The sequence below is a fragment of the Microcaecilia unicolor genome, chromosome 13 (assembly GCF_901765095.1).
Source record: "Microcaecilia unicolor chromosome 13, aMicUni1.1, whole genome shotgun sequence".
NCBI classification, from domain to species: domain Eukaryota; kingdom Metazoa; phylum Chordata; class Amphibia; order Gymnophiona; family Siphonopidae; genus Microcaecilia; species Microcaecilia unicolor.
This window is the reverse complement of record NC_044043.1, coordinates 27,171,465-27,198,580: the sequence shown is the minus strand read 5'-3', so window position 1 is coordinate 27,198,580 and position 27,116 is coordinate 27,171,465. Positions and strand designations below refer to the sequence as shown.

The following is a 27,116-nucleotide window of genomic DNA, read 5'->3' as shown; positions in this document are numbered from 1 at the left end:
GAGCGAGATTACCCGGGCGCACTGGGTGCACTTCTTGAAGCCGCTGGGAGACTTCGATGACATGGGCGGAAAAATCACGCCGGCGAAATCAAAATTCGCGATGGTGACGAAGGGCACCAAAAATAAGGGAGAGAGAAAAACCCATACCGAGGCCACAAAAAAGGCCTACCCTGAAAGCGAAAGGAAACTAACGTCGGGGAAACAAACTAGACACACGGGAAGGGACAAAGACCGAGGTTTTTCTTTTCTTTTTGCGAAATTGCGAAGACGCGCGAGGGTCAACTTGAGGGGCGCGAAACGGCGGTAAAACATGACCGTCCCAAGCGCGGACAAAAGAAGACTGACGAACACGAGCCAGTTCGGGCGGGAAGACGGCTGCACATGCGCGGTGCGCATGGGCGCGCGAGGACTAGCAAAGGCCTTTGCTAGTGAAGTTTCCAATTGGAGGGGCTTCCGTGGATGTCACCCATCAGTGAGAACAAGCAGCCTGCTTGTCCTCGGAGAATGTGGGATACAAATGCAATAAATAATAATAAAAACAAAATAAAAGAAATAGACAAATATCGCAAAAAAAACCGCTCTCAGAAGAAACTCTTTCTCGGGCCAGAACGAGGAGCACAGAAGGAATGTGCCGCATCTTGTCGCGGAAAAAAAAGTAACAGAGGTATGCGCTCGTGTGACAGGTCGGTCCACGCACACGCGCCAGAAGACTAGCAAAGTTTTTTGTCTTTGCTATGGCAAAATGCCAGTTCACGTGTGAGAACAATGCAGCCCGCTTGTCCTCAGAGGAAAAATAGGCTCCTACTTGTGCACCCTGAGGAGAATTGCCTCCCATAATGCTATGTCTCCACTTTTATCATTTCAATACATTTTGTATCTGTTATCTGCCAAGTCCCTAAGATGCTGATTATATCAATAGCTTTATTTATACTATGTATTCTACCTATCCAATCCAATTTTTTTTAAAGACTTCTGACATTTGTATATACACCTAAATGCATACTATTTTTTTCTTTTTCACAACCTACTTACTAGCACTAGCAGTTGATTCAGGTAATTTGGAACCAGCTTTTTCCAGATTCTCATGATCAAGAGTACCCTAAATTCTTCTTTTTTCTTATGGTATCTTTTGTGCATACCCCACTCCATGTTCCACCATGATCTAATTTTAAAAGCTCCTTTTTTTTTTTAGCACCACCAGCTGAGTTCCATTTTGGTATGATCTTTATTTGGCATCATTTTCTATGGTTCTCATTGGAACAGGCTCCCTATTTCCCAAAATATTCCCCAGTTCTATACAACTCTACAGCCTTCTTCCCTGTACCACTCTCTCTTCCAGAAACTCAAACTGCTTCTGGGATTTTGTACATGAAACTGGAAAGATTTGTTAGAACCATCAGGTAATCTTGAGACTGTTGTACGGGCAACAAGATAAGCAAAACAGTAGCAGATCTGACACCTTTTCTCAACAGCCCAGGTACAGAACCCCAAGGGAGGTTGAAAACCTGGAATGCTCCTGGAAGGGAAGAGAACCCAGCCCTACAGTCACTCCCCAGAAGCCCAACAGTCAGTCCGTGGGGGCGGGCCAGGATGCAGAGTTAGCCCAGTATCCCTGGCTCACTACTGGTGCACTACTGCTCAAATGCTCATTTAGTCAGTGCCGTTGCCACCAACCAGCTTTGCCCGCTAAGATGTAAAGTTCTTGCATTTGTTTTCAGTTTATTTTGTCAGCCTACAACAGCCCCCTTCGATTTTACTCCATTCCTCCTCCCAGCCTTGATGTAAATCCATATTACATGTATGTGACTGAAAAATGTGTCTGTGTGTGCATGTGTGTGACTGAAGTGCAACAGTATGTGTATGTGTGTGCTTGTGGGGAAATGGACGAATGTGCATGCATGTATGTAGAGTTTTCCTTTGAAAATTTCAGCTGGAATGGATATAAATTTATAAATGTACATTAAGGCCCAGATGCACAAAGCTTACCTGTGCTATTAACGTTTGCTTTAGACTGGTTCTACCAAACGTTTATGTAGCTAGTAATACATAAAGGGGCTTTCCGTGGCTCTAACGTGTGCCGTTAGCAGCCACCAAGAACCCCAAGCAAATGTATTACAATGAGCTCATTAGTATTCTAATGTGTATTCCAAGGGATGCACAGCTCCAGAGCAGCCCTAATTTAACGAGCAAATTTTACAGCTGCTCTGGAGCTGTCGGAGAGGAGAGAAGCACAAGCAGGCAGCTGCAAAGGCTGCCTACTTGTGCTTCCTATCTCTCACCTCCAGGCACCCCCCTCAATTTTTTTTTTAAATTTCTCTGGTGGTCCAATGGAACATCTCCCTGCATCTTGTTTTCTTTATTTCCCTGGTGGTCTAGTGGACCCTGACCCCCCCCTCTTTTTTTTTTAACTTTCCCTGTTGGTCCAGTGGCCCGTGACCCCCCCCCCACGCCCTCTGAACCTTTTTAAAAAGTTTTCTCTGGTGGTCCATTGGATTGAACTCCTTCCCACACCCGCCCCTCCATGTACCTTTACAATCAAGGTGGAGACAAGAGTAACAGTTTCTTCCTCCTGCCTTGGGCTCACCCAGAACAAAATGGTAGAACCCAGGCCCTGCTCATTGTATTCTGGGAAGTACTGTTTAGCCCCACCCAGTGCATCCCAGAATGTTGTGAAGGTAAAGGGAAGGGTGGGGGGTTGGGTGGGGGTGTGTGTGCACGCTTGGGGTATGGGTCCGGTACACTGGAGCACCATTAAAATTAAACAAAAAAAAGTTTGGGGGTTGCAGGGAGGAGGGTCACGATCCACTGGACCACCAGGGAAAGTTAAAAAAATAAACAACAAAAAAAGATTGGGGTGGTCAGGGGATAAATAAAAAAAAAGTGTGGGGCTGGGGAGGTCTGGTGCATCAGAGCTGTCAAATCCATTTGACAGCTCAGACTCACAAACAACGATGTACAAAGGGGGATCCATGCAGCTCATTTGCATGCAATCTCCTTTGTGCATCACTGGATGTTAGCAATTCGCTAAATTTTAGCGAGGCAGCCGTATGTTATGGCTGCCTTTGTGCATCAGGACCCCATGTTAATGGCTTTTTCTAGAAAATATTCCATGTCCATTCCATGGGAAGACATCACCCACTTATGCAGTTGATTGATCCTACTTGCCCTCAGAAAAAAATTAATCAATATGTTGGATATATATTAAAAGACTCAAAGTAAAAGAAGTAGCAATCTAAAATTGTTTACCTCCACATCCAAATTAGGAGAGTCCTTTCTGGGATTATAATCAAAAATAGCCACCATGGTTCTTTCAGCTTTCAGTTCTTCATTAATACACTTCCTTTGCTCTGTATAGATGAAAATGTTACATTAATATTTTATTTTGATACCCAAAAATTCTTCCTCCTTCATGTTAGTCTTATCTAACCTGTCCTAACTCATACTGCCAAGTGATCAACTATTTTTTAAAGTAAAGTTTCATGGGTCCTCATTTGGAGCGGAGGAGTGGCCTAGTGGTTAGGGACTTTGGTCCTGGGGAACTGAGGAACTGAGTTTGATTCCCAGCACAGGCAGCTCCTTGTAACTCTGGGCAAGTCACTTAACCCTCCGTTGCCTGCCGCATTAAGCCTGCCATGAGTGGGAAAGCGCGGGGTACAAATGTAACAAAAATAAAAATAAATTTGCAAATAACCGGTATTGGTTCTACTTCCCTTGCATCATATACAGATATTGCAACAACGTTTATCCAATCAAGGGAACATATTAAGTGCTATGACTGGTGAATCTGTAGCTTATGTCTTTCCTTGATTAAATCACTGGGTTTGGAGAACTTGGGCTTGAGAGCTATTGATTCTATGAACTTGAGCTTGAAGACAAGAGGAAAAATGGAGATGCGCTATGAAAAAAGTGGCTTCCTGTACAATCAACTCTGAAAACATCAAACAGTGCCATACTGAAAGCATAATCACTTGGTTGCTGAATTTCAGTTTTCTCCACTTTTTATCATCAAGCCTGTTTTGTATGTCCTCTATAATTCCCACAACTATGCTGCTCTCACACTGTTTCCCCATTTTAACCATAAGGGAGAGAAATTCATTTTTGTTTTTAAGTGTCAAATTGAGCTACCGTTTGTACATCATAGCGAGTGAAAGCAACTCCTTATACATAACCAGCATTCTGTTTTGTAGGAGGACTCAAGGCACTTCCTTTCAGAATAGGACTACTCACAGGGACATTCCTGCAAAGATGACGTTCAAAGACATCTCGGTTTCTACCCAAACACGTGTATTCAACTTGGGAAGAAACATCTTTGCAAAGATACATAAGATGGAAGAAGTCCTGAAGAGTTGCTGATACAGGACCTGCTGAGGGGAGAAAAACTTTGCTGGTGAGTATATAACTGCTGGGAAGTTGCATTCAAATTTGGGAAAAGGTAGACTTGTGTTTAAATAGGTAATTTTGGCTCTTTTTTAAGTTAGGCTGCTTATTTAACAAAGGTAGCATTTAAACTATCTGTTTTCAGTTTCATTTAAAGCGAAGTTACTTACTTGTAGCAGGTGTTCTTTAAGGACAACAGGACATGCATTCTCACACATGGGTTACGTCATCTGATGGAGCCCAGTGCACAGGCTGCCCAGCATAGTATCTCTTTAAAAGGTCTTTGGTAGCATCCTACTGCGCATGTGCGGGTGCCTTCCCACACAACAGGCGAGCATGGGACCAGCAGTACACTACTAAAGCTAAAGGAATACAAATCCAAGGGGAGGTGGGAGGGGATGTGAGAATACACACCTTGCTGTCTTTGGAGAGCATCTGCTACAGGTAAGTAACTTCTCTGAGGACAAGCAGGACAATGTTTCTCACACATGGGAATCTCTATCAGGCTCACCAAAAACAACAATATTAGACCAAAAGAGACTTGCAATGACAAGTCCATGGAGAACCAATTAATTTGAAACTATATACAGTGGTGGAAATAAGTATTTGATCCCTTGCTGATTTTGTAAGTTTGCCCACTGACAAAGACATGAGCAGCCCATAATTGAAGGGTAGGTTATTGGTAACAGTGAGAGATAGCACATCACAAATTAAATCCGGAAAATCACATTGTGGAAAGTATATGAATTTATTTGCATTCTGCAGAGGGAAATAAGTATTTGATCCCCCACCAACCAGTAAGAGATCTGGCCCCTACAGACCAGGTAGATGCTCCAAATCAACTCGTTACCTGCATGACAGACAGCTGTCGGCAATGGTCACCTGTATGAAAGACACCTGTCCACAGACTCAGTGAATCAGTCAGACTCTAACCTCTACAAAATGGCCAAGAGCAAGGAGCTGTCTAAGGATGTCAGGGACAAGATCATACACCTGCACAAGGCTGGAATGGGCTACAAAACCATCAGTAAGACGCTGGGCGAGAAGGAGACAACTGTTGGTGCCATAGTAAGAAAATGGAAGAAGTACAAAATGACTGTCAATCGACAAAGATCTGGGGCTCCACGCAAAATCTCACCTCGTGGGGTATCCTTGATCATGAGGAAGGTTAGAAATCAGCCTACAACTACAAGGGGGGAACTTGTCAATGATCTCAAGGCAGCTGGGACCACTGTCACCACGAAAACCATTGGTAACACATTACGACATAACGGATTGCAATCCTGCAGTGCCCGCAAGGTCCCCCTGCTCCGGAAGGCACATGTGACGGCCCGTCTGAAGTTTGCCAGTGAACACCTGGATGATGCCGAGAGTGATTGGGAGAAGGTGCTGTGGTCAGATGAGACAAAAATTGAGCTCTTTGGCATGAACTCAACTCGCCGTGTTTGGAGGAAGAGAAATGCTGCCTATGACCCAAAGAACACCGTCCCCACTGTCAAGCATGGAGGTGGAAATGTTATGTTTTGGGGGTGTTTCTCTGCTAAGGGCACAGGACTACTTCACCGCATCAATGGGAGAATGGATGGGGCCATGTACCGTACAATTCTGAGTGACAACCTCCTTCCCTCCGCCAGGGCCTTAAAAATGGGTCGTGGCTGGGTCTTCCAGCACGACAATGACCCAAAACATACAGCCAAGGCAACAAAGGAGTGGCTCAGGAAGAAGCACATTAGGGTCATGGAGTGGCCTAGCCAGTCACCAGACCTTAATCCCATTGAAAACTTATGGAGGGAGCTGAAGCTGCGAGTTGCCAAGCGACAGCCCAGAACTCTTAATGATTTAGAGATGATCTGCAAAGAGGAGTGGACCAAAATTCCTCCTGACATGTGTGCAAACCTCATCATCAACTACAGAAGACGTCTGACCGCTGTGCTTGCCAACAAGGGTTTTGCCACCAAGTATTAGGTCTTGTTTGCCAGAGGGATCAAATACTTATTTCCCTCTGCAGAATGCAAATAAATTCATATACTTTCCACAATGTGATTTTCCGGATTTAATTTGTGATGTGCTATCTCTCACTGTTACCAATAACCTACCCTTCAATTATGGGCTGCTCATGTCTTTGTCAGTGGGCAAACTTACAAAATCAGCAAGGGATCAAATACTTATTTCCACCACTGTATATATATATATACTGGTATTGAAGGTACAGCCTGCGTGAGAAGAAAATGGTCTAGGAGAGTGGAGTTGGATTCTACGCACCAATGGAGTTCTACAGAACTGTCTGTCCGAATTGGCTGCATGTCGACAATTTTGCTGAAGGCAGTAGTGAGATGTGAATGTGTAGACAGAGGACCATGTCGCAGCCCAGAAAATCTTTTCAACAGAGGATGACCTCAAGTGACATTGTGAGCTGTGATAGGTCTCGCCAGAGTCAGCCAAACCTGGGCATAAGTGAAAGAGATGAAATCCACAGGCCAATTGAATGATGTGTGTTTGCTGATGGCTGGCCCCAATCCATTCAGATCAAAAGAAAGAACAGGTGGGTGGACTGCCTATGGGCCTTAGTCCTCTCCTGGTAAAAAGTCAAGGCTCACTTGCAGTTCAAGGTGTGGAATGCACTCCCACCAGGATGGACGTGAGGAATGGGGTTGGTAGGATTATTGACTAAGATGGAAGTCTGACACAATCTTAGGAAAGGACTTAGGGTGCACATGCTGTGCTGAAACGTGTCATGTAAGGTGGATCCACCACTAGGATATGAAGCTCACTAACCCTGTGAGCTGAAGTGACCGTCACCAAAAACAAGACCTTCTAGGTCAGGTAGTACAGATGATAGGAATTTAGTGTCTCAAAAGGAGCTTTCATCAGCTGGGTAAGAATGACATGGAGGTCCCATGATACAGTTGGAGGTTTGACAGGAGGGTTTGTCAACAGCAAAACTCTCATGAAGCAAACAACCAAAGGCTGTACAGGTATAGGCTTACCTCTCGCATGGTGATAAACGCCACCTGCACTGAGGCGAATTCTGAGGATTGGCCACTGTTGGAAACAGGGTGCTGGGCTTGATGGACCTTTGGCAATACTTATGTGTTTCATGTTTTCAGTTAGTAGTATGAACATAGATTAGAAGGAATTAAAATTGCTTATTAGGAGGTGGGAACATTATATCATTCCCCCCCCCCCCCCCCCCCCCCCCCAGAATGCGCCTACATTGACCAACAGGGGAATTAATTGAATACTGTTTACTTTTACAGTATTTCTGAGGTTCCACTAAGATATGATAAAAAAAAGAGATCATCAGATCAGATAATATATAGTCTGTACCACATTTACCTTTATATTGGTGCCTTATGAGATCTGAGTGTGAATTAAGTTTTTTCCCACTGCCTGTTCTGGGTAGCATAGCAAGCACAAACTTGGAGCTTGTCCCAGGAAGAGTTATCTTAATGTTTATGTTTCATTTTATAAACAGAATTCATTGTCAGACATCCCAGAAAGTAAGTTTCTATGTAATATTGTTTAAGCCTGCCCTCCCCTATCCTAGCCTCTCAACCACCAACCCCTCTTCCCCCCGCCACCCAATTTCAGCTAAGCTTCTAAGGAATGGATCCACAGAAGCTTAGCTGAAATTGGGTGGCGGGGGGAAGAGGGGTTGGTGGTTGAGAGGCTAGGATAGGGGAGGGCAGACTTATACGGGGTCTGTGCCAGAGCCGGTGATGGGAGGCGGGACTGGTGGTTGGGAGGCGGGAAATACTGCTGGACAGACTTATACGGTCTGTGCCCTGAAAAAGACAGGTACAAATCAAGGTAAGGTATACACATATGAGTTTATCGTGGGCAGGCTAGATGGACCATGCAGGTCTTTTTCTGCCATCATCTACTATGTTACTAAGACTGATATAGCCGGTGTTGTCACACAGATAAACAGATTACTTTTTGTGACTGCTGTAAAACAGAGAGAGAGTGAGAGAATTCTAGGACAGAGTCAGTCTTTGGCAGTCCACCGGAGAGTTTCATTTCCAAGAGCTGCAAGCAGTGAAACTGTGGACTGCGTTATTATTTAGGTACTTTTCCAACTCTATCTGTACTAACTTATTCTATCTGTTTGTGTGCTGTACGCTGTAAGTAATTCACTCTAGTGGCATACAGCCAATTCTATCCCTTCGTGTTAATTCCAGGACACCTTTTCGTGTCTGCTTTCAATTAAAACATTCCTAGATCTCGTAACTATGACACTGACTCAATTCTTCATTACCTTGAGCTTTACAAGGAAGGGGTGTACCCTGATTACTGAAACTTATTTATTTATTTGTTGCATTTGTATCCCACATTTTTCCACCTATTTGCAGGCTCAATGTGGCTTACATTATGCCGTAATGGCGATCGCCATTTCCGGAGTGAGAAATACAAAGTGGTATTGCATTAAAGTTCATAAGTGACAGAATAGATTAAGCATTCAAGTATAAAGAGTTCATTTCTGGAATTAGAACTAAAGTGGAATTGCGTTCATGATCCTTAGTGACAGAGTGAATGAAGCAGTCATGTATAGAGTTCGGTTTTGTCCAGATCCGATATACGTTTTGTTGTTTGGTATTTAGGTTGGGTCATTGTGGTATGCCTTTTTGAACAGGTTGGTTTTTAGTGATTTTCTGAAGTTTGTTAGGTTGTGTATTGTTTTTATGGCGTTTGGTAGTGCATTCCATAGTTGGGTGCTTATGTATGAGAAGCTGGATGCAGAATCATGCAAAAAACACAACTAAAAAGATGTTCCATTCAATGTGGAAACTAAAAAGAATCAGACTATTCTTCCCAAGGAATGTCTTCTGCTACCTGGTACAATCACTGGTACTTAGTCATCTGGACTATTGTAATTCACTCTACGCCGGCTGCAAAGAGCAAATACTCAAAAAACTCCAGACAGCCCAGAACACGGCAGCCAGACTTATATTCGGCAAACCAAAATACGAAAGCGCAACACCCCTTCGCGAAAAACTACACTGGATCCCACTCAAAGAACGCATCACGTTCAAACTCTGTACCTTGGTCCATAAAATCATCCATGGTGACGCCCCAGCCTACATGTCAGACCTAATAGAACTACCACCCAGAAATGCAAAAAAAATCCTCTCGCACATTCCTCAACCTTCATCCGCCCAAATGTAAAGGCTTGAAATACAAATCAATGCATACATCAACCTTTTCCTATACAAGCACACAGCTCTGGAACACACTGCCATGTAACCTGAAAACGGTCTACGAAATGATCAATTTCCGCAAACTCCTGAAAACTTATCTCTTCGACAAAATATATCATAAAGAACAACCCGTGTAACTCTACATTCTTTAAGACATCCAGGAATGTTCTTTAATGTCTTTTGCTTTCACACTATCATGTACCTAAAACATATGGCTTTAAAACTACCATGTATCTCACCATCATGTACCCAAAACTTCTGCTAAAACAAATGTATACTCTTTTCTATTTCCAGTACTATGTATTTCACCATCATGCACCTAAAACTTGCTGTAAACCAAATGTACATTCTTTTCTATTTCCAGTATCCACGATGAATTGTAAGCCACATTGAGCCTGCAAAAAGGTGGGATAATGTGGGATACAAATGTAATAAATAAATATGTTGATTTATATTTTAGTCCTTTGCAGCTGGGGTAGTGGAGATTCAAAAATGTGTGTGCTGATCTTTTTGTGTTCCTGGTTGGTAGGTCTTTGAGGTCTGACATGTAGGCCGGGGCCTCTTCGTGAATAATTTTATGAGTCAAGGTGCAAAGTTTGAATGCAATACGTTCTTTAAGTGGGAGCCAGTGTAGTTTTTCTCTTAGGGGTTTGGCACTTTCATATTTTGTTTTTCCAAATATGAGTCTGGCCGCTGTGTTTTGGGCAGTTTGAAGTTTCTTGATGATTTGTTCTTTGCATTCGGCATAAATTGCATTGCAGTAATCTAGGTGGCTTAGTGCCATTAGATTGTAAGCTCCTTGGAGCAGGGACTGTCCTTTTTTGTTAATCTGTACAGCGCTGCGTAACCCTAGTAGCGCTCTAGAAATGTTAAGTAGTAGTAGTAGTAGTATTGATTGTACCAGGCTGCGGAATATTTCCCTTGGGAATAAAGGTTTTACTCTTTTGAGTTTCCACATTGAATGGAACATTTTCTTTGTTGTGTTTTTCGCATGGCTTTCTAGTGTGAGATTTCGGTCGATTGTGACTCCGAGAATTTTCAGGCTATCTGAGACAGGAAGGGTGTAGTCTGGGGTGTTTATAGTGGTGGGTTTGTTCATATTGTATTGTGAAGAGAGGATGAGACATTGTGTTTTTTCTGCGTTGAGTTATAATTGAAATGCGTCCACCCAAGAATTCATGATCTGCAGGCTGTGTTTGATTTCATTTGTAATTTCTGTTAGATCATGTTTGAACGGGATATAGATCGTGACATTGTCTGCGTAGATGAAGGGATTAAGGCCTTGGCTGGATAGCGATTTGGCTAGAGGTGTCATTAGATTGAAAAGGGTCGGTGAAAGTGGTGAACGTTGGGGTACGCCACATTCTGTTTTTCATGGTGATGATGTGTTTGAATTTAGTATTACTTGGTACGATCTTTCGTATAATTTATAATGTATGCTAATTGAAATGAGATAGGACATGCCAAAAGAGAATGGATAGATTATGTAGTGACACTTTTCAGGTGGTGAAAAATTCAGAGAACCTGTTAAATGTTTCAGTATGTGGCAGAAATTAAATATGCAGACCACAGTAGAACTTCTGTCTGTAGGAGCTCTCATAAGAGAGTACATAGTCGGTCAAAAACAAGCCCAGAGTTTGCAGCCAGCAGGTGATATAACTGAGCTAGTCAGGTCCACTTCAGTGGAGAGGGAGGAGAGCTCCTTTCTAATAATGAAGCCACTCCAAACCTCCACAACAGTAGTTCATTACCAATCCAGCAAACTGACAGCAGTTCAGAACACTGAACTGACTATTAGGTGGGAAAATGTGGGATACAAATGTAACAAATAATAATAGTAATAATGTTAACAGAGGAGTTTCTCTTTCAGTCTGATATTTATGGTTCTGAAGGAAGGCAGAACAAACTCAAACCCATTTTTGCCCCTTGATATGTCATGCATAGTTGCTGACTTCCTTGCACTTACATTGCTGAAATCAAAAGACAGCATGATTCATGGGAAAAAAGGGGGGGAGTGATGTACCTATCCCACTCAGAGACAGATAGTGGAATGGGATAAGAAGTAGGAAGCCTTGATGTAGACTTATTGCCAGAATTTACCATTATCTCGGAGCATGCACAATGAATGGACACTGTGGATATTAGAAGAGCAGGTAGAAAGGAGAATCCCAAAAATCTGTTAGCTGTAAAGGAGTGTCAATTTTGGATGCTCCATCTGGCTTATCTCACTAGGGAGCAATTATTTAAGACTGGTAAAGTTGACAAACCCTTTGTCAGAAATGTCATTTAGTTTATTTGACTTTTTTCATGCATTTTGGTCATGTTCTGTCCTACAACATTTCTGGAGATCTGTTATTAGATATATAGAGACTGTCTTGCAATTTTTGGTCCCTTTCTCCTCGGTTGGAATTTTGCTAAATTGTTTTGAGGTTTTTGTGCTGCAGGGTAAAGGCGGATGTCAATTTATCAGGAAAGAAGTGTTTGTTGGTAAAAAGACTATTTTAAGAGTCTGGACAATTTCTGAGGCTCCTTCCTTCTGGGCTTGGCGCAATAAACTTCAACCATTGATGTTAGGGGAACGTAACTGGGCCTGCTCCTCACCTAAACATAAGAAACAAATTTTATCTATTTGGAAACCTTATATCCAAGCTTTGTCACCAAGGGCTCGCAGTGACATACTTAATTCTCCTTTGTGGTTTTGGGACCTTGATGTGTTTTTTTTTTTTTGCTTATTGTTCTCTCCTTCTTTGAATTTAGATTCTTGGTGGGCCATAAGAACACAAGTCCTCTAGGAGATTTACTCTGATCTCCCTCCTGCATCTAAGCCCGCCCTTCTCAAAATGGCTGCACACAGCCCCTGCCCTGGGAGGGGCTAAGCACCATAGAAGAAGTATTCTTTTACCTTATATGGTGCTTAGAAATTATACAAATGCACCCACAGGAAGGAGCATTGCTTTTAATCTTGTTATCTGTTGGACCAGACGTAGTGAATTTTGTATTTTTCACCAGCTGATTCAATGTGAAACAAGGCCATGTCGGGCACAGATGCGTAAATCTCTGGGAGCCTTTTGGATTTTAAATAAAGCGAATGATACATACCTGTAGCAGGTGTTCTCCGAGGACAGCAGGCTGATTGTTCTCACGACTGGATTGACGTCCACGGCAGCCCCCACCAACCGGAAGAAAAACTTCGCGGGCGGTCTCGCACGTAGGGCAGCCCACCACGCATGCGCAGCCGTCTTCCCGCCCGTGTGTGACCATTCCTGCTCAGTTGAATGACAAGCAAAGGAATGAGGAAAAACGCAACTCCAAAGGGGAGGAGGGAGGGTAGGTGAGAACAATCAGCCTGCTGTCCTCAGAGAACACCTGCTACAGGTATGTATCATTCGCTTTCTCCGAGGACAAGCAGGCTGCTTGTTCTCATGACTGGGGTATCCTTAGCTCTCAGGCTCACTCAAAACAAGAACCCAGGTCAATTGAACCTCGCAACGACGAGGGCATAACAGAAATTGACCTACGAAGAACAACTAACAGAGTGCAGCCTGAACAGAATAAATCGGGTCCTGGAGGGTGGAGTTGGATTCAAACCCCAAACAGATTCTGCAGCACCGACTGCCCGAACCGACTGTCGCGTCGGGTATCCTGCTGGAGGCAGTAATGTGATGTGAATGTGTGGACCGATGACCACGTCGCAGCCTTGCAAATCTCTTCAATAGTGGCTGACTTCAAGTGGGCCACCGACGCTGCCATGGCTCTAACACTATGAGCCGTGACATGACCCTCAAGAGCCAGCCCAGCCTGGGCGTAAGTGAAGGAAATGCAATCTGCTAGCCGATTGGAGATGGTGCGTTTCCCGACAGCGACCCCCTTCCTATTGGGGTCGAAAGAAATAAATAATTGGGCAGACTGTCTGTGGGGCTGTGTCCGCTCCAGATAGAAGGCCAACGCTCGCTTGCAGTCCAATGTGTGCAACTGACGTTCAGCAGGGCGGGTATGCGGTCTGGGAAAGAATGTTGGCAAGACAATTGACTGGTTAAGATGGAACTCCGACACCACCTTTGGCAGGAACTTAGGGTGAGTGCGGAGTACTACTCTGTTATGATGAAATTTGGTATAAGGAGCATGAGCTACCAGGGCTTGAAGCTCACTGACTCTACGAGCTGAAGTAACTGCCACCAAGAAAATGACCTTCCAGGTCAAGTACTTCAGATGGCAAGAACTCAGTGGCTGAAAAGGAGGTTTCATCAGCTGGGTGAGGACGACGTTGAGATCCCATGACACTGTAGGAGGCTTGATAGGGGGCTTTGACAAAAGCAAGCCTCTCATGAATCGAACGACTAAAGGCTCTCCAGAGATGGCTTTACCCTCTACACGATAATGGTAAGCACTAATCGCACTAAGGTGATTCCTTACTGAGTTGGTCTTGAGGCCAGACTCTGATAAGTGTAGAAGGTATTCAAGCAGGTTCTGTGCAGGGCAAGAACGAGGTTCTAGGGCCTTGCTCTCACACCAAACGACAAACCTCCTCCACTTGAAAAAGTAACTCTTTTTAGTGGAATCCTTCCTGGAGGCAAGCAGGACCCGGGAGACACCCTCCGACAGACCCAACGCAGCGAAGTCTACGCCCTCAACATCCAGGCCGTGAGAGCCAGAGACTGAAGGTTGGGGTGCAGTAACGCTCCGTCGTTCTGCGAAATGAGAGTCGGAAAACACTCCAATCTCCACGGTTCTTCTGAGGACAACTCCAGAAGAAGAAGGAACCAGATCTGACGGGGCCAAAAGGGCGCTATCAGAATCATGGTGCCACGGTCGTGCTTGAGCTTCAGTAAGGTCTTCCCCACCAAAGGTATGGGAGGATAAGAATACAGGAGGCCGGTCCCCCAATGGAGGAGAAAGGCGTCCGACGCTAGCCTGCCGTGTGTCTGAAGTCTGGAACAGAACAGAGGCAGCTTGTGGTTGGTCTGAGAGGCGAAAAGGTCCACCGAGGGGGTGCCCCACTCTCGGAAGATCTTGCGTACCACTCTGGAATGGAGCGACCACTCGTGCGGTTGCATGACTCTGCTCAGTCTGTCGGCCAGACTGTTGTTTACGCCTGCCAGGTATGTGGCTTGGAGGAGCATGCCAAACTGGCACGCCCAACGCCACAGCCCGACGGCTTCCTGACACAGGGGGCGAGATCCGGTGCCCCCCTGCTTGTTGACGTAATACATTGCAACCTGATTGTCTGTCCGAATTTGGATAATTTAGCAGGACAGCCGATCTCTGAAAGCCTTCAGCGCGTTCCAGATCACTCGGAGCTCCAGGAGGTTGATCTGCAGATCCTTTTCCTGGAGGGACCACAGACCCTGGGTGTGAAGCCCATCGACATGAGCTCCCCAACCCAGGCGAGATGCATCCGTCGTCAGCACCTTCGTGGGCTGCGGAATTTGGAATGGACGTCCCAGGGTCAAATTGGTCCGGATGGTCCACCAGAGCAGTGAAGTGCGGCAACTGGTGGAGAGGCGGATGACATCTTCTAGATTCCCGGTGGCTTGGAACCACTGGGAAGCTAGGGTCCATTGAGCAGATCTCATGTGAAGACGAGCCATGGGAGTCACATGAACTGTGGAGGCCATATGACCCAGAAGTCTCAACATCTGCCGAGCTGTGACCTGCTGAGACGCTCTGGTCTGCGAAGCGAGGGACAGGAGGTTGTTGGCCCTCGCTTCGGGAAGGAAGGCCTGAGCCGTCTGGGTATTCAGCAGAGCTCCTATGAATTCCAGAGACTGGGTTGGCTGGAGATGGGACTTTGGGTAATTTATCACAAACCCCAGCAGCTCCAGGAGTTGAATAGTGCACTGCATGGACCGGAGGGCTCCTGCCTCCGAGGTGTTCTTGACCAGCCAATCGTCGAGATATGGGAACACGTGCACTCCCAGCCTGCGTAGGTACGCCGCCACCACCACGAGGCACTTTGTAAACACTCGTGGGGCGGAGGCGAGCCCAAAGGGCAGCACACAATACTGAAAGTGCCGTGCGCCCAGGCGCAATCTGAGATACTGTCTGTGAGCTGGCAGTATCGGGATGTGAGTATATGCATCCTTTAAATCCAGGGAACATAGCCAATCGTTTTTCTGAACCATTGGCAGAAGGGTGCCCAAGGAAAGCATCCTGAACTTTTCTTTGACCAGGAATTTGTTCAGGCCTCTCAGGTCTAGGATGGGACGCATCCCCCCTGTTTTCTTTTCCACAAGGAAGTACCTGGAATAGAATCCCTGCCCTTCCTGCCCGGGTGGTACGGGCTCGACCGCATTGGCGCTGAGAAGGGCGGAGAGTTCCTCTGCAAGTACCTGCTTGTGATGGGAGCTGAAGGATTGAGCTCCCGGAGGACAATTTGGAGGCAGGGAGGTCAAATTCAGGGCGTATCCGCACCGCACTATTTGGAGAACCCACTGGTCGGAGGTTATGAGAGGCCACCTTTGGTGAAAATATTTCAACCTCCCCCCGACCGGCAGATCGTCCGGTACGGACACTTTGAGGGCGGCTATGTTCCCGTGGATCCAGTCAAAAGCCCGTCCCTGGCTTTTGCTGTGGAGGCGCAGGGGGCTGCTTAGGCGCACGCTGTTGACGGGAACGAGCGCGCTGGGGCTGTCCCTGTGCCTGACGAGGCCTTCGGGCCGGCTGGTTGTACCTACGCTTTGCAAAAGAATAGGGTGCAGCCTGCCGGGCCCGGGAAAAACGTCCACCTGCTGAGGTGGATGCTGAAGGCGCCCGGTGGGAGAGCTTGTCGAGAGCGGTTTCCCGCTGATGCAGTTGGTCCACCATCTGCTCGACCTTCTCACCAAAAATGTTATCCCCCCGGCAAGGGACGTCGGCCAGTCTCTGCTGGGTGCGGTTGTCCAGGTCAGAGGCACGCAGCCATGAGAGCCTGTGCATCACTATACCTTGGGCCGCAGCACGAGATGCCACGTCACAGGTGTCATAGATACCCCTGGACAGGAACTTTCTGCACGCCTTCAGCTGCCTGACCACCTCCTCATAAGGCCTGGACTGCTCCGGCGGGAGCTTCTCGACCAGGTCTGCCAGTTGTTGCACATAGGTCCGCATGTGGATGCTCATATAGAGCAGGTATGACTGGATGTGGGTCACGAGCATGGAGGATTGGTAGGCCTTCCTCCCAAACGAGTCCAGAGTGCGAGACTCCCGCCCCGGGGGCGCCGAGGCGGTATCCCTCGAACTCCGTGCCCTCTTGAGAGCAGAATCCACGACCGCCGAGTCATGGGGCAATTGGGGCCGCATTAACTCTGGGTCGGAGTGGATCCTGTATTGGGACTCTGCTTTCTTGGGAATGGTGGGGTTAGTTAACGGTCGCACCCAGTTCCGAAGCAGTGTCTCCTTGAGGACATTGTGCAGCGGCACCGTGGAGGACTCTCTAGGTGGCGATGGATAGTCGAGGACCTCGAGCATCTCGGCCCTCGGCTCTTCCACAGAGACCACGGGGAAGGGAATGCTGATAGACATATCCCGCACAAAGGAGGCAAAGGAGAGGCTCTCGGGGGGTGAGAGCTTCCTCTCCGGTGAAGGCGTGGGGTCCGAGGGAAGGCCCGTAGACTCCTCTGAGGAGAAATATCTAGGGTCCTCCTCTTTCCCCCACGAGTCCTCATCCTCGGTATCGGACATAAGCTCATGTAGCTGAGTCCTGAACCGGGCCCGGCTCGACGTCGAGGCACCGAGGTCTCGGTGTCGTCGAGCGGTGGACTCCCGCGCCGGCGGGGACGGAGCTCCCTCCATCGACGTCGACGGGGACTCCACCTGCGTGGCGGTCGAGACCGGCGCCGCAAGCGGCGGCGGTGTCGACGGCCCCGGCGCCGGGCTAGAGCTCACCGGTGCCACAGACATCGGCGCCGAGGGCGCAAGCACCCCCGGCGCCGGCACAGCCTGGCGCATCAGCCCTTCCAGGATCCCCGGAAGGATGGCTCTGAGGCACTCGTCCAGGCCCGCTGCCGGGAAAGGCGGTGGGGCCGGTAGGGGTGTCGGTGCCAGAAGCTGATGGGGGCCAGGAGACGGCACCGAGGTGCCGGAACCCTGACGCGTCGGTACCTCCACGACCGACGGGGACCTCTCCTCTCGACGATGACGCTTCGGTGCCGCCTCCTCTCCGATGTCCGGATGCACCGAGGGCGACCGGTGACGACGCTTCTTGTCCTTCTTCCGATGCGCGTCACCGGTGCCGGGAGGTATGGAGGAGGAGGAGGACGATCCCCCTCGGTCCCGGGGAGCCGGGTCAGACAGGGTTCGGTCCCGAGGGCCACGGGCTGAGGGAGTGACCGGGGTCGACTGCCCACGCGGTCGCTCACCTCTACCCTCGCCAGCGGACCGGCGGGCCGACGGGACCTGTTCTCCTGGGGTCGATGCCATCGGTGCCGATGTCTCGGGCATCGATACCGGTACCGAAGGGCCGGGTGTCGATACCGATGCCGTCGAGGTCAACGTCGAGGGGCCGGCGCAAGTTCCAAAAAGACGGTCCCGCAAAGCTTGCCTCGCAACCTGAGTCCGTTTCCGGAGACCGAGACACAGGGAACACGACTTGATATTGTGCTCCGGCCCGAGGCACTGGAGGCACCAAGCGTGGGTGTCGGTCTGCGAGATCGGCCGGCCGCAGCGACCACACTTTTTAAATCCACTCGGGACCCTTGAGGACATCGACGGAAAAATCGCGTCGGCGAAGTCAAAGTCGTCAATGGTGGCTGAAATCACACCACGAAAAAGGAAAACGACCGTGCGGCCACTAGGCCGCAACGCGGCGTCCCCGCTGGAAGCGAGGGAAAAAGGGAGCGCGTGTTCCACACGCGCAGGGTTTCTTTTTTTTTTTTTTTTTTTAAAGAAACCGGACGGTAACAAAGTGAAAAAGCACGATCCGCGTAAACGCGATCGAAATCCGGCGGCTGAAACAGAGAGAGTGGCGAGGCACGACTCTCTCTAGACGCGGAAAAAAAGGAACTGGCGGGAGCGGTCGCGCACGGGCGGGAAGACGGCCGCGCATGCGCGGTGGGCGTGCCCTGCGTGCCGACCGTCCCGCGAAGCCTTTTCCGGTTGGTGGGGGCTGCCGCGGACGTCACCCAGTCGTGAGAACAAGCAGCCTGCTTGTCCTCGGAGAATGAAAGTGACGTGTCCCCAGATGGAATCGGAGATACTGTCTGTGGGCTGGCAGTATCGGGATGTGAGTATAAGCATCCTTTAAATCCAGGGAACAAAGCCAATCGTCTTTCTGAATCATGGGGAGAAGGGTGCCCAAGGAAAGCATCCTGAACTTTTCTCGCACCAGATACCTGTTCAGGCCTCTCAGGTCTAGGATGGGCCGCATCCCCCGTTTTCTTTTCCACAAGGAAGTGCCTGGAATAAAATCCCTGCCCTTCCTGCCTGGGTGGCACGGGCTCGACCGCATTGGCGCTCAGAAGGGCGGAGAGTTCCTCTGTAAGTACCTGCTTGTGATGAGAGCTGAAGGATTGGGCTCCCGGTGGGCAATTTGGTGGAGTGGAGACCAAATTCAGGGTGTATCCGCACCGCACTATTTGGAGAACCCACTGGTCAGAGGTTATAAGAGGCCACCTTTGGTGAAAAACTTTCAACCTGCCCCCGACCGGCAGGTCGTCCGGCACAGATACTTTGATGGCGGCTATATTCCCATGGATCCAGTCAAAAGCCCGTCCCCTGCTTTTGCTGTGGAGGCGCAGGGGGCTGCTTAGGCACATGCTGTTGACGGGAACGAGCGCGCTGGGACTGTCCCTGTGCCTGAGGAGGCCTTCGGGCCGGCTGGGTGTACCTACGCTTGCTGTAGGCGTAGGGTGCAGCCTGCCGGGCCCGGGAAAAATGTCCACCTGCAGAGGTGGATGCTGAAGGCGCCCGGTGGGAGAGCTTGTCGAGAGCGGTTTCCCGCTGGTGTAGTTGGTCCACCAACTGCTCGACCTTCTCACCGAAAATGTTATCCCCCTGGCAAGGGACATCCGCCAGCCGCTGCTGGGTGCGGTTGTCCAGGTCAGAGGCATGCAGCCAGGAGAGTCTGCGCATCACTATATCTTGGGCTGCAGCTCGAGATGCCACATCACAGGTGTCATAGATACCCCTGGACAGGAACTTTCTGCACGCCTTCAGCTGCCTGACCACCTACTGAAAAGGCCTGGACTGCTCCTGAGGGAGCTTGTCGACCAGGTCCGCCAGTTGCCGCACATTATTCCGCATGTGGATGCTCGTATAGAGCTGGTATGATTGGATGCGGGTCACGAGCATGAAAGATTGGTAGGCCTTCCTCCCAAACGAGTCCAGAGTGTGAGACTCCCGTCCAGGGGGCGCCGAGGCGGTATCCCTCGAACTCCGTGCTCTCTTGAGAGCAGAGTCCACGACCGCCGAGTCATGAGGCAATTGAGGCCGCATCAACTCTGGGTCTGAGTGGATTCTGTATTGGGACTCCCCTTTCTTGGGGATGGTGGGATTAGACAGTGGCTTCAACCAGTTCCGAAGCAGTCTCCCCTTAAGGACATTGTGCAACGGCACCGTGGAAGACTCTCTAGGTGGTGATGGATAGTCGAGGATTTCGAGCATCTCCACCCTCGGCTCATCCACAGTAACCACGGGGAAGGGAATGCTGATGGACATATCCCTGACAAAAGAGGCAAAGGAGAGGCTCTCAGGAGGTGAGAGCTTCCTCTCCGGTGAAGGAGTGGGGTCGGAGGGAAGGCCCACAGACTCCTCTGAGGAGCAATATCTGGGGTCCTCCTCCTCCCCCCACGAGGCCTCCTCCTCGGTGTCGGACATGAGCTCTCTCAGCTCAGACCTCAACCGGGCCCGTCTCGACTGCAAGGAACCACATCCTTGATGATGGCGTCGAGCGGTGGACTCCCGCGCCGGCGGTGACGAAGCTCCCTCCATCGACGTCGACTCCACACATGGCGGTCGACACCGGTGCCGCAAGCAGCGTCGGATGCCTCAGCATCGGGCCAGAGCCTACTGGCGCCTCCATCAACGGCGCCGGGGGCGCAAGCACCCCCGGTGCCGGCAGAGCCTGGTGCATCAGCCCTTCCAGGATCCCGGGAAGGATGGCTTGGAGGCACTCGTCAAGGCCCGCTATCGGGAAAGGCAGGGGGGCCGGTGCTGGAAGCTGCTCGGGTCCCGGAGACGGTACCAAGATACCCGCGGACCCACGCAGCGACACCTCTTCGACCGAGGGGGAACGCTCCTCCCGGCACTGCCACTTCCTGGGTGTCGAGTCGTCCCTCGATGTCCCGGAGCTGCCAGTCCCGTGCGCAGTGGGCGACCGATAACGGTGCTTTTTGGCTTTCTTGCGTTGTCCGTCATCGGCGTTCCACGGAAGAGACGAGAAGGATGTGGAGCCCCCCGGCCTTGAGGTATCGGATTCGACAGGGTTCGGTCCCGATGGCCCTGAGCAGCGGGAGTGGCCGGGGCAGACTGCCTGCGCGGCCGCTCACCACCGCCGTCGCCGGCAGGCCAAAGGTACCTGTGCTCCTGGGGTCGATGCCATAGTTGGCGCCGACGCCGTCGACATCGGTACCTGCACCGAAGACCCAGCCGTTGACACCGTCGAGGGGCTGGCGCAAGTTCCAAAAAGACGGTCCCGCAGAACTTGCCTCGCCACCTACGTCCGCTTCCTTAAGCCGAGACACAAGGTGCACGTCTTGGAATTATGCTCCAGGCCGAGGCACTGGAGGCACCAAGCGTGAGTATCGGTCTGCGAGATCTGCCGGCCGCACCGACCACAGTTCTTGAATCCGCTCGGGACCTTCGAGGACATTGACGGAAAAATCGCGTCGGCGAAGTCAAAATCGTCGATGGTGGCGGTGAAAAGCACACCCGAAAAAGAAAGAAGCGGCCGCCCTCACGACTAAGAACGACGAGAAAAATTCTTTTTCGTTTTTTTTAAAAGAAATACAAACGCGAACGCGTACACAACAAAGAAAAAACCGCGGGCTAGGCCACAATCCGGTTTCCGGGGCTGACACGTTTTTCTCCAGCGCGGAACGGAAAAAAACTGAGCGGGAACAGTCGCGCACGGGCGGGAAGACGGCCGCGCATGCGCGGTGGGCGTGCCCTGCGTGCGGGACCGCCCGCAAAGTTTTTCTTCCGGTTGGTGGGGGCTGCCGTGGACATCAACCCAGTCGTGAGAACAAGTAGCCTGCATGTCCTCGGAGAAAGACTGTTTATCTTTTTATTACATCTACCTTTTGCTTTTATCCTCCATGTTGGATTTGGTGGAACGCTTGCCTTGTTTTCTTTCCCTTATTCCCCTACATTTAGTCTCACTCTTATAAATACAACATTTAAGCTGTTCTGTGTCTTTAACTATCTAAATATAATTATACTAAAACAACCTAATAAGATTTATAATATGATAATCTGGAACAATGTTAATATTTATTATTAGATTGTAAGCTCTGTCGAGCAGGGACTGTCTCTTCATGTTCAAGTGTACAGCGCTGCATACGCCTAGTAGCGCTTTAAAAATGATAAGTAGTAGTAAGTAGTAGTAGTATTATTGACCAAACAAAAAAAACCCAATTAACTGGCCCATCTGGATAAAAATGTAATATTTGGTTTCTTGCTCAATTAATCTCAAAGAATGAATTTAAACCTTTTTCACAGTTGCATCATTCTTTGATAAGTCCATGAATTTTATTAGGTTTGAAATATACATACAGCATTTATCATGCGTAAAATATCAAGTGATAACAAAGAAGTGTACAAACATAACACAGCATTCCTACAAAATCACTCAAAAATCTACTGCTGAAAAATAACCAAAGTGTAAAACGAAGGAAGGAAAAAGCCTTAAAGAGGTCAAGATCAGAACAGATTCACAGAGCTGTAAAGATCAAAACGATCTCATACTCATTCATCTTCAAAGTCTTCACATAAGAGTATGTCACTTCAATAAAGACATTTTTTTCAAAATCATGTCGTACAGAACAAAAGCACAAGTCTTTTAAAGAGCTAGCAGGTATACAGAAACGGAGCCCAGCCATCACTTCACAGGAGTATAACGCCCTTGGGCCAACGATGGTCAGCATGATTTTGAAAAAAAAAAAATGGTATAAACATTGGTAGAAAATTAGAATTGAAAGAAGGACCCCATAATGATTTTTCTAGTGACAAACACATTGGCAAATAATTTAGAGGTTCTAAGCCAATAAGAGGCAGGCTTATTGTTGCATGAATGCTTTATGGTACAGAAAAATATCTGGAAAGAGAACCCTTGCTTAATCATTTGTATTTTTAAGGGGTTTCAATGCTATTTTAGGTGGTTTTGAGGCCCATAAAATTTTTGATAAAATTCTATCAATTTGAGAGTAAAAAGATTTAGGTAAGAGAATAGGCAACATACTTAAAACAAAATTAACTTTGGGCATCAGCATCATTTTAATTGTGTCTAAGCATCCCCACCACAAGAGATGAAGGGGGCTCCAGGAGTTGGATAAGGTCTTAATCATGTCCAGAATGTTCTTTTTATTTAATTCGAGTGTCGTTCTAGTGTGGGACACAGATCAATACCCAATGATCGAATATTTTTAGAAGACCAGATCAGGCCATGTGGCAAGACAGAATCAGGAGTTGCATGTACATTGAGTGGGAGTACTTTTGTTTTTTGCTTATTAATTTTATAACCTGAAATTTTCAAACATGTGGATATAAGTTGGAATAAAGCATTCTGTGAAGAGTTAGGATTTGAAAGTTATAACATCACATTATCTGCATAGGCAGAAATCTTAATCTCCAGGTCCCCTGTGACGATGCCAGTTATATTAACATTTTCCCTAATTGCAATGAGGTTGTAGTGTAGTGTAGTGTAGTGCCTCTTTCCAGCAGAATAGGATTTGAGAGAGAATTATTTATCAAGATGTGAGCAGCTGGACTAGAATATAACAATTTTACTTGAGACATGAAGAGATTTGGAGCCCCTAACCAGTCAAGTATCTTGAACAGAAAGGACCACTCTATTCTATCAAAAGCCTTTTCTGCATTGATAGATAAAACTATAATAGGAGAAGGAATAGTCTTAGATATGAGAGACAGCTGGTGAAAAAGTCTTGTCTGTAATAAGGCGGTGAGGCATAAAACCAATTTGATTCGGGTGAATAATGCTCCCAATAATTGTAATAAGTCTATTGGACAATATTTTTGCATAAATTTTATAATCTATATTGAGCAAAGAGATTGGTCTGTAATTGGAAATTAGAGTGGGATCTTTATTTGGTTTAGGGAGTACATTAATAATTGCTTCCGCAAAATGATTAGTAATAGCGGAATTCAGTTCAAGCAAATGGAAATAGGAGAGTAAGTGAGAAGGGATATCTTTTTGGAAAAGGTGATAAAATACACTAGGAAGGCCATCAGGCCCTGGTGCCTTTTTAGTTTTTAATTGAGAGACTGCTTTCTGAAAATCTTAGATGTAATAGGAGATTGCATATATTTGATATCATGAGCATTCCACTTTGGGCAGGGAAGAGACTGTAAAAAAGATTTCAATTCTATAGGATCATAAGAGGATTCAGATTTATATAATTTATATAATTTGGAATAAAAGGAATGGAATGCTTTGAGAATGTCTTCTGTAATGTAGAAGACAATATAATATTATTATGATTGATAACTGGAATTTGAGTTTTAAGTCTTATGTTTCAAACAATGTGCAAGTAACATTCTCATTTTATTCATCTACTACTACTTACTACTACTACTTATCATTTCTATAGCGCTACTAGACATACGCAGCGCTAAATAAGCTCTGAATAAGTAGTTCTTTTTTGTATAAAGAGCTCATCACCAGCTCTCTGACTCCATATTCTGTTGTATTCATATTTGTGACTGATAAGAGAATTGAACCTGCAAATAGGTGGGATAATGTGGGATACAAATGCAATAAATAAATAAATCTGACTTTTGATCCGTTTGATATTTGTATTCTAGATCTTTAATATGAGATTCCAATTCAGTTAAGTGTTTATTTCTTTCTTTAGTTTGATGTGCTGGTATGGAAATAAATTCTTCTTGTAAGCAGGTCTTAAAGGCTTCCCACGTGACTATTCCATTAGTATCAGATGGGTCACGTTCTTGAAAAATGTTTTTAATAAATTCAGTAACTCGTTGTATATAAGTATCTACTGTGAGAAGTTCGCAATTGAGTCTCCATTGCAGAGATCTGAGGGGATTAAGTGAACTCAACTGGAGAGAAAATGATGTTGCCGCATGGTCAGAGAACATTCTGAATAATATTATTGGAAATAAGGAAAAAATCAATACAGGAGAAACTTTGATGCAGGGTTGAGAAAAAGGTATACTCCCTAGCAGTAGGTGAAAATTGTCTCCAGGGGTCTGAAAGCAGAGTGATATGAACCCTGGGGGCATGATAAAAGGCTCTAGATTGCCTAGCTAACCAAGAGTTGAGTGACATATTGAAGTATACAGCAATTATTAAGGGTAATGGTTCACATTCTACAATTTTATCTGCCAATTCGGTAAATGAAAGGGGACAGTCTTGATTAGGAGCATACACATTGAGCAATAGGAAATCCTGATATAGCAAAGATACTCTCGTCAGAATACATCTTCCTTCAGTATCAAAAAATTTGTGTTTAATATGTCCGTTTAATTTTTATGGAAAAGAAACACTACTCCATTCTTCTTCCTCTGTGCAGGGGAACAGACAATGACATTAATACAATTGGTGTTTTTAATAAAAAACTCAACTTCAGGAAGATGGGGTTATTGTAAAAATACAACATGGGACAGACCAAAGGTCCATCAAGCCCAGCACCCTGTTTCCAAAAGTGGCCAATCCAGGTCACAAATACCTGGGCAAGATCCCCCCAAAATACAAAACATTTTATGCTGCTTATCCCAGAAATACTACCTCACACACTTATCAGTTGAACACAAAGAGTTATGCAGTTTAATACAAAGTATATATTTTTTAAAGTAGGGAAGTCTCATAAGTCACTAGGGTTGCCATCTTTGTAATACCCTTATTTTGTGACAGTTGTAATCATCGAGCTAGAATGTTGACAAACGATCTCTGCTGAGTTGTGTGGCAACAACCCCTTGAGAAAGCCGATTTGTGCGAAACAGGCACCTGTCGGGGAAAGTCCCGCACAGCATATTTAAAGCTAAGTCGAGCTATTTATAAATTCACAGCGTTACTGGTCAAATACAGCAATATTTGTCTATTTGTTAAATCGTTCATAAACAAAGCTCCCTTGAGTATGCAGTATTAATATAATTATACTAAGGGTTATCTTTTTACAAAAAAAGTTAAAACTAAGACAAAAAGTAAAAATATCAATAAAAGCTAATTAAGGAGGACGGTAGGGTATGTCAATGATTACAACTGTCACAAAATAAGGGTATTACAAAGATGGCAACCCTAGTGACTTATGAGACTTCCCTACTTTAAAAAATATATACTTTGTATTAAACTGATAAGTGTGTGAGGTATTCTTACCGAGAGACAGTGGAACAGCTCCATTACTACTAGTAGATTATCCTAGAAATAAGCAGTGGATTTTCCCCAAGTCCATTTAATAATGGTTTATGGACTTTTCCTTTAGGAAGCTGTCCAAACCTTTTTTAAATCCCGCTAAGCTAAGGTAAAATTATGTATCATACCTGATAATTTTCTTTCCATTAATCATAGCTGATCAATCCATAGACTGGTGGGTTGTGTCCATCTACCAGCAGGTGGAGATAGAGAGCAATCCTTTTGCCTCCCTATATGTGGTCATGTGCTGCCGGAAACTCCTCAGTATGTCGATATCCAAGCTCCATCCGCAGGACTCAGCACTTAGAGAATTACACCCACAAAGGGACACTCTGCCCAGCTCACCACCGCCGAAACGGGGGAAGGGAAGTAACCCAGCTCATCCCCACACAAGTGGGGGAGGGGAATCCGTCCAGCTCATCCCCGCGGAGCGGGGGAGGGACACCACCCCGCCGATGCGGGGGGATCTGGCTTATCCTGCAACCGCAACCGCGGGAGGAGCTGACTGACCCTAACACCGCCGAAGCGGGAGGGGTACAAAGCTGCCCTACAGCCGCACGAAGCGGGAGGGAGCGCCGGCAGAATTTATGTCTCAATCCAGCCCCGTAAAACGGAGGGGAGAGGAATGCAGCAGCTCACTATAACACAAACTAGTCTCAACTCTTGAAGAATCCAATTGAAAAAACTTGAACACGAAGTCCTCCTGAACAGGAACTGAAGACTAAACTTGAATCTGAAATGCAACCAGAATATAAACAGTACAGATATCTGGGAGGGGCTATGGATTGATCAGCTATGATTAATGGAAAGAAAATTATCAGGTATGATACATAATTTTACCTTCCATATCATCATGCTGATCAATCCATAGACTGGTGGGATGTACCGAAGCAGTACTCACCCAGGGCGGGACATTGAAATCCCTGACCGCAACACTGAAGCTCCAAACCGGGCCTCCGCCCGAGCAGCCACAGTCAAGCGGTAATGCCTGGAGAAGGTATGGGCCAATGCCCAAGTTG

At 47.0% G+C, this 27,116-nt stretch overlaps 1 protein-coding gene across 1 annotated transcript in view; it reads right to left on the bottom strand.

The window, feature by feature from the left end:
- TSPOAP1 (TSPO associated protein 1) overlaps window positions 1-27,116 on the bottom strand; it is an 864,237-nt gene that overhangs the window by 161,295 nt on the left and 675,826 nt on the right. Inside the window, exon 20 of the mRNA XM_030186055.1 lies at window positions 3,247-3,347. Within this exon, the coding sequence (XP_030041915.1) occupies window positions 3,247-3,347 (101 nt within the window). The remainder of the gene's footprint in view (window positions 1-3,246; window positions 3,348-27,116) is intronic.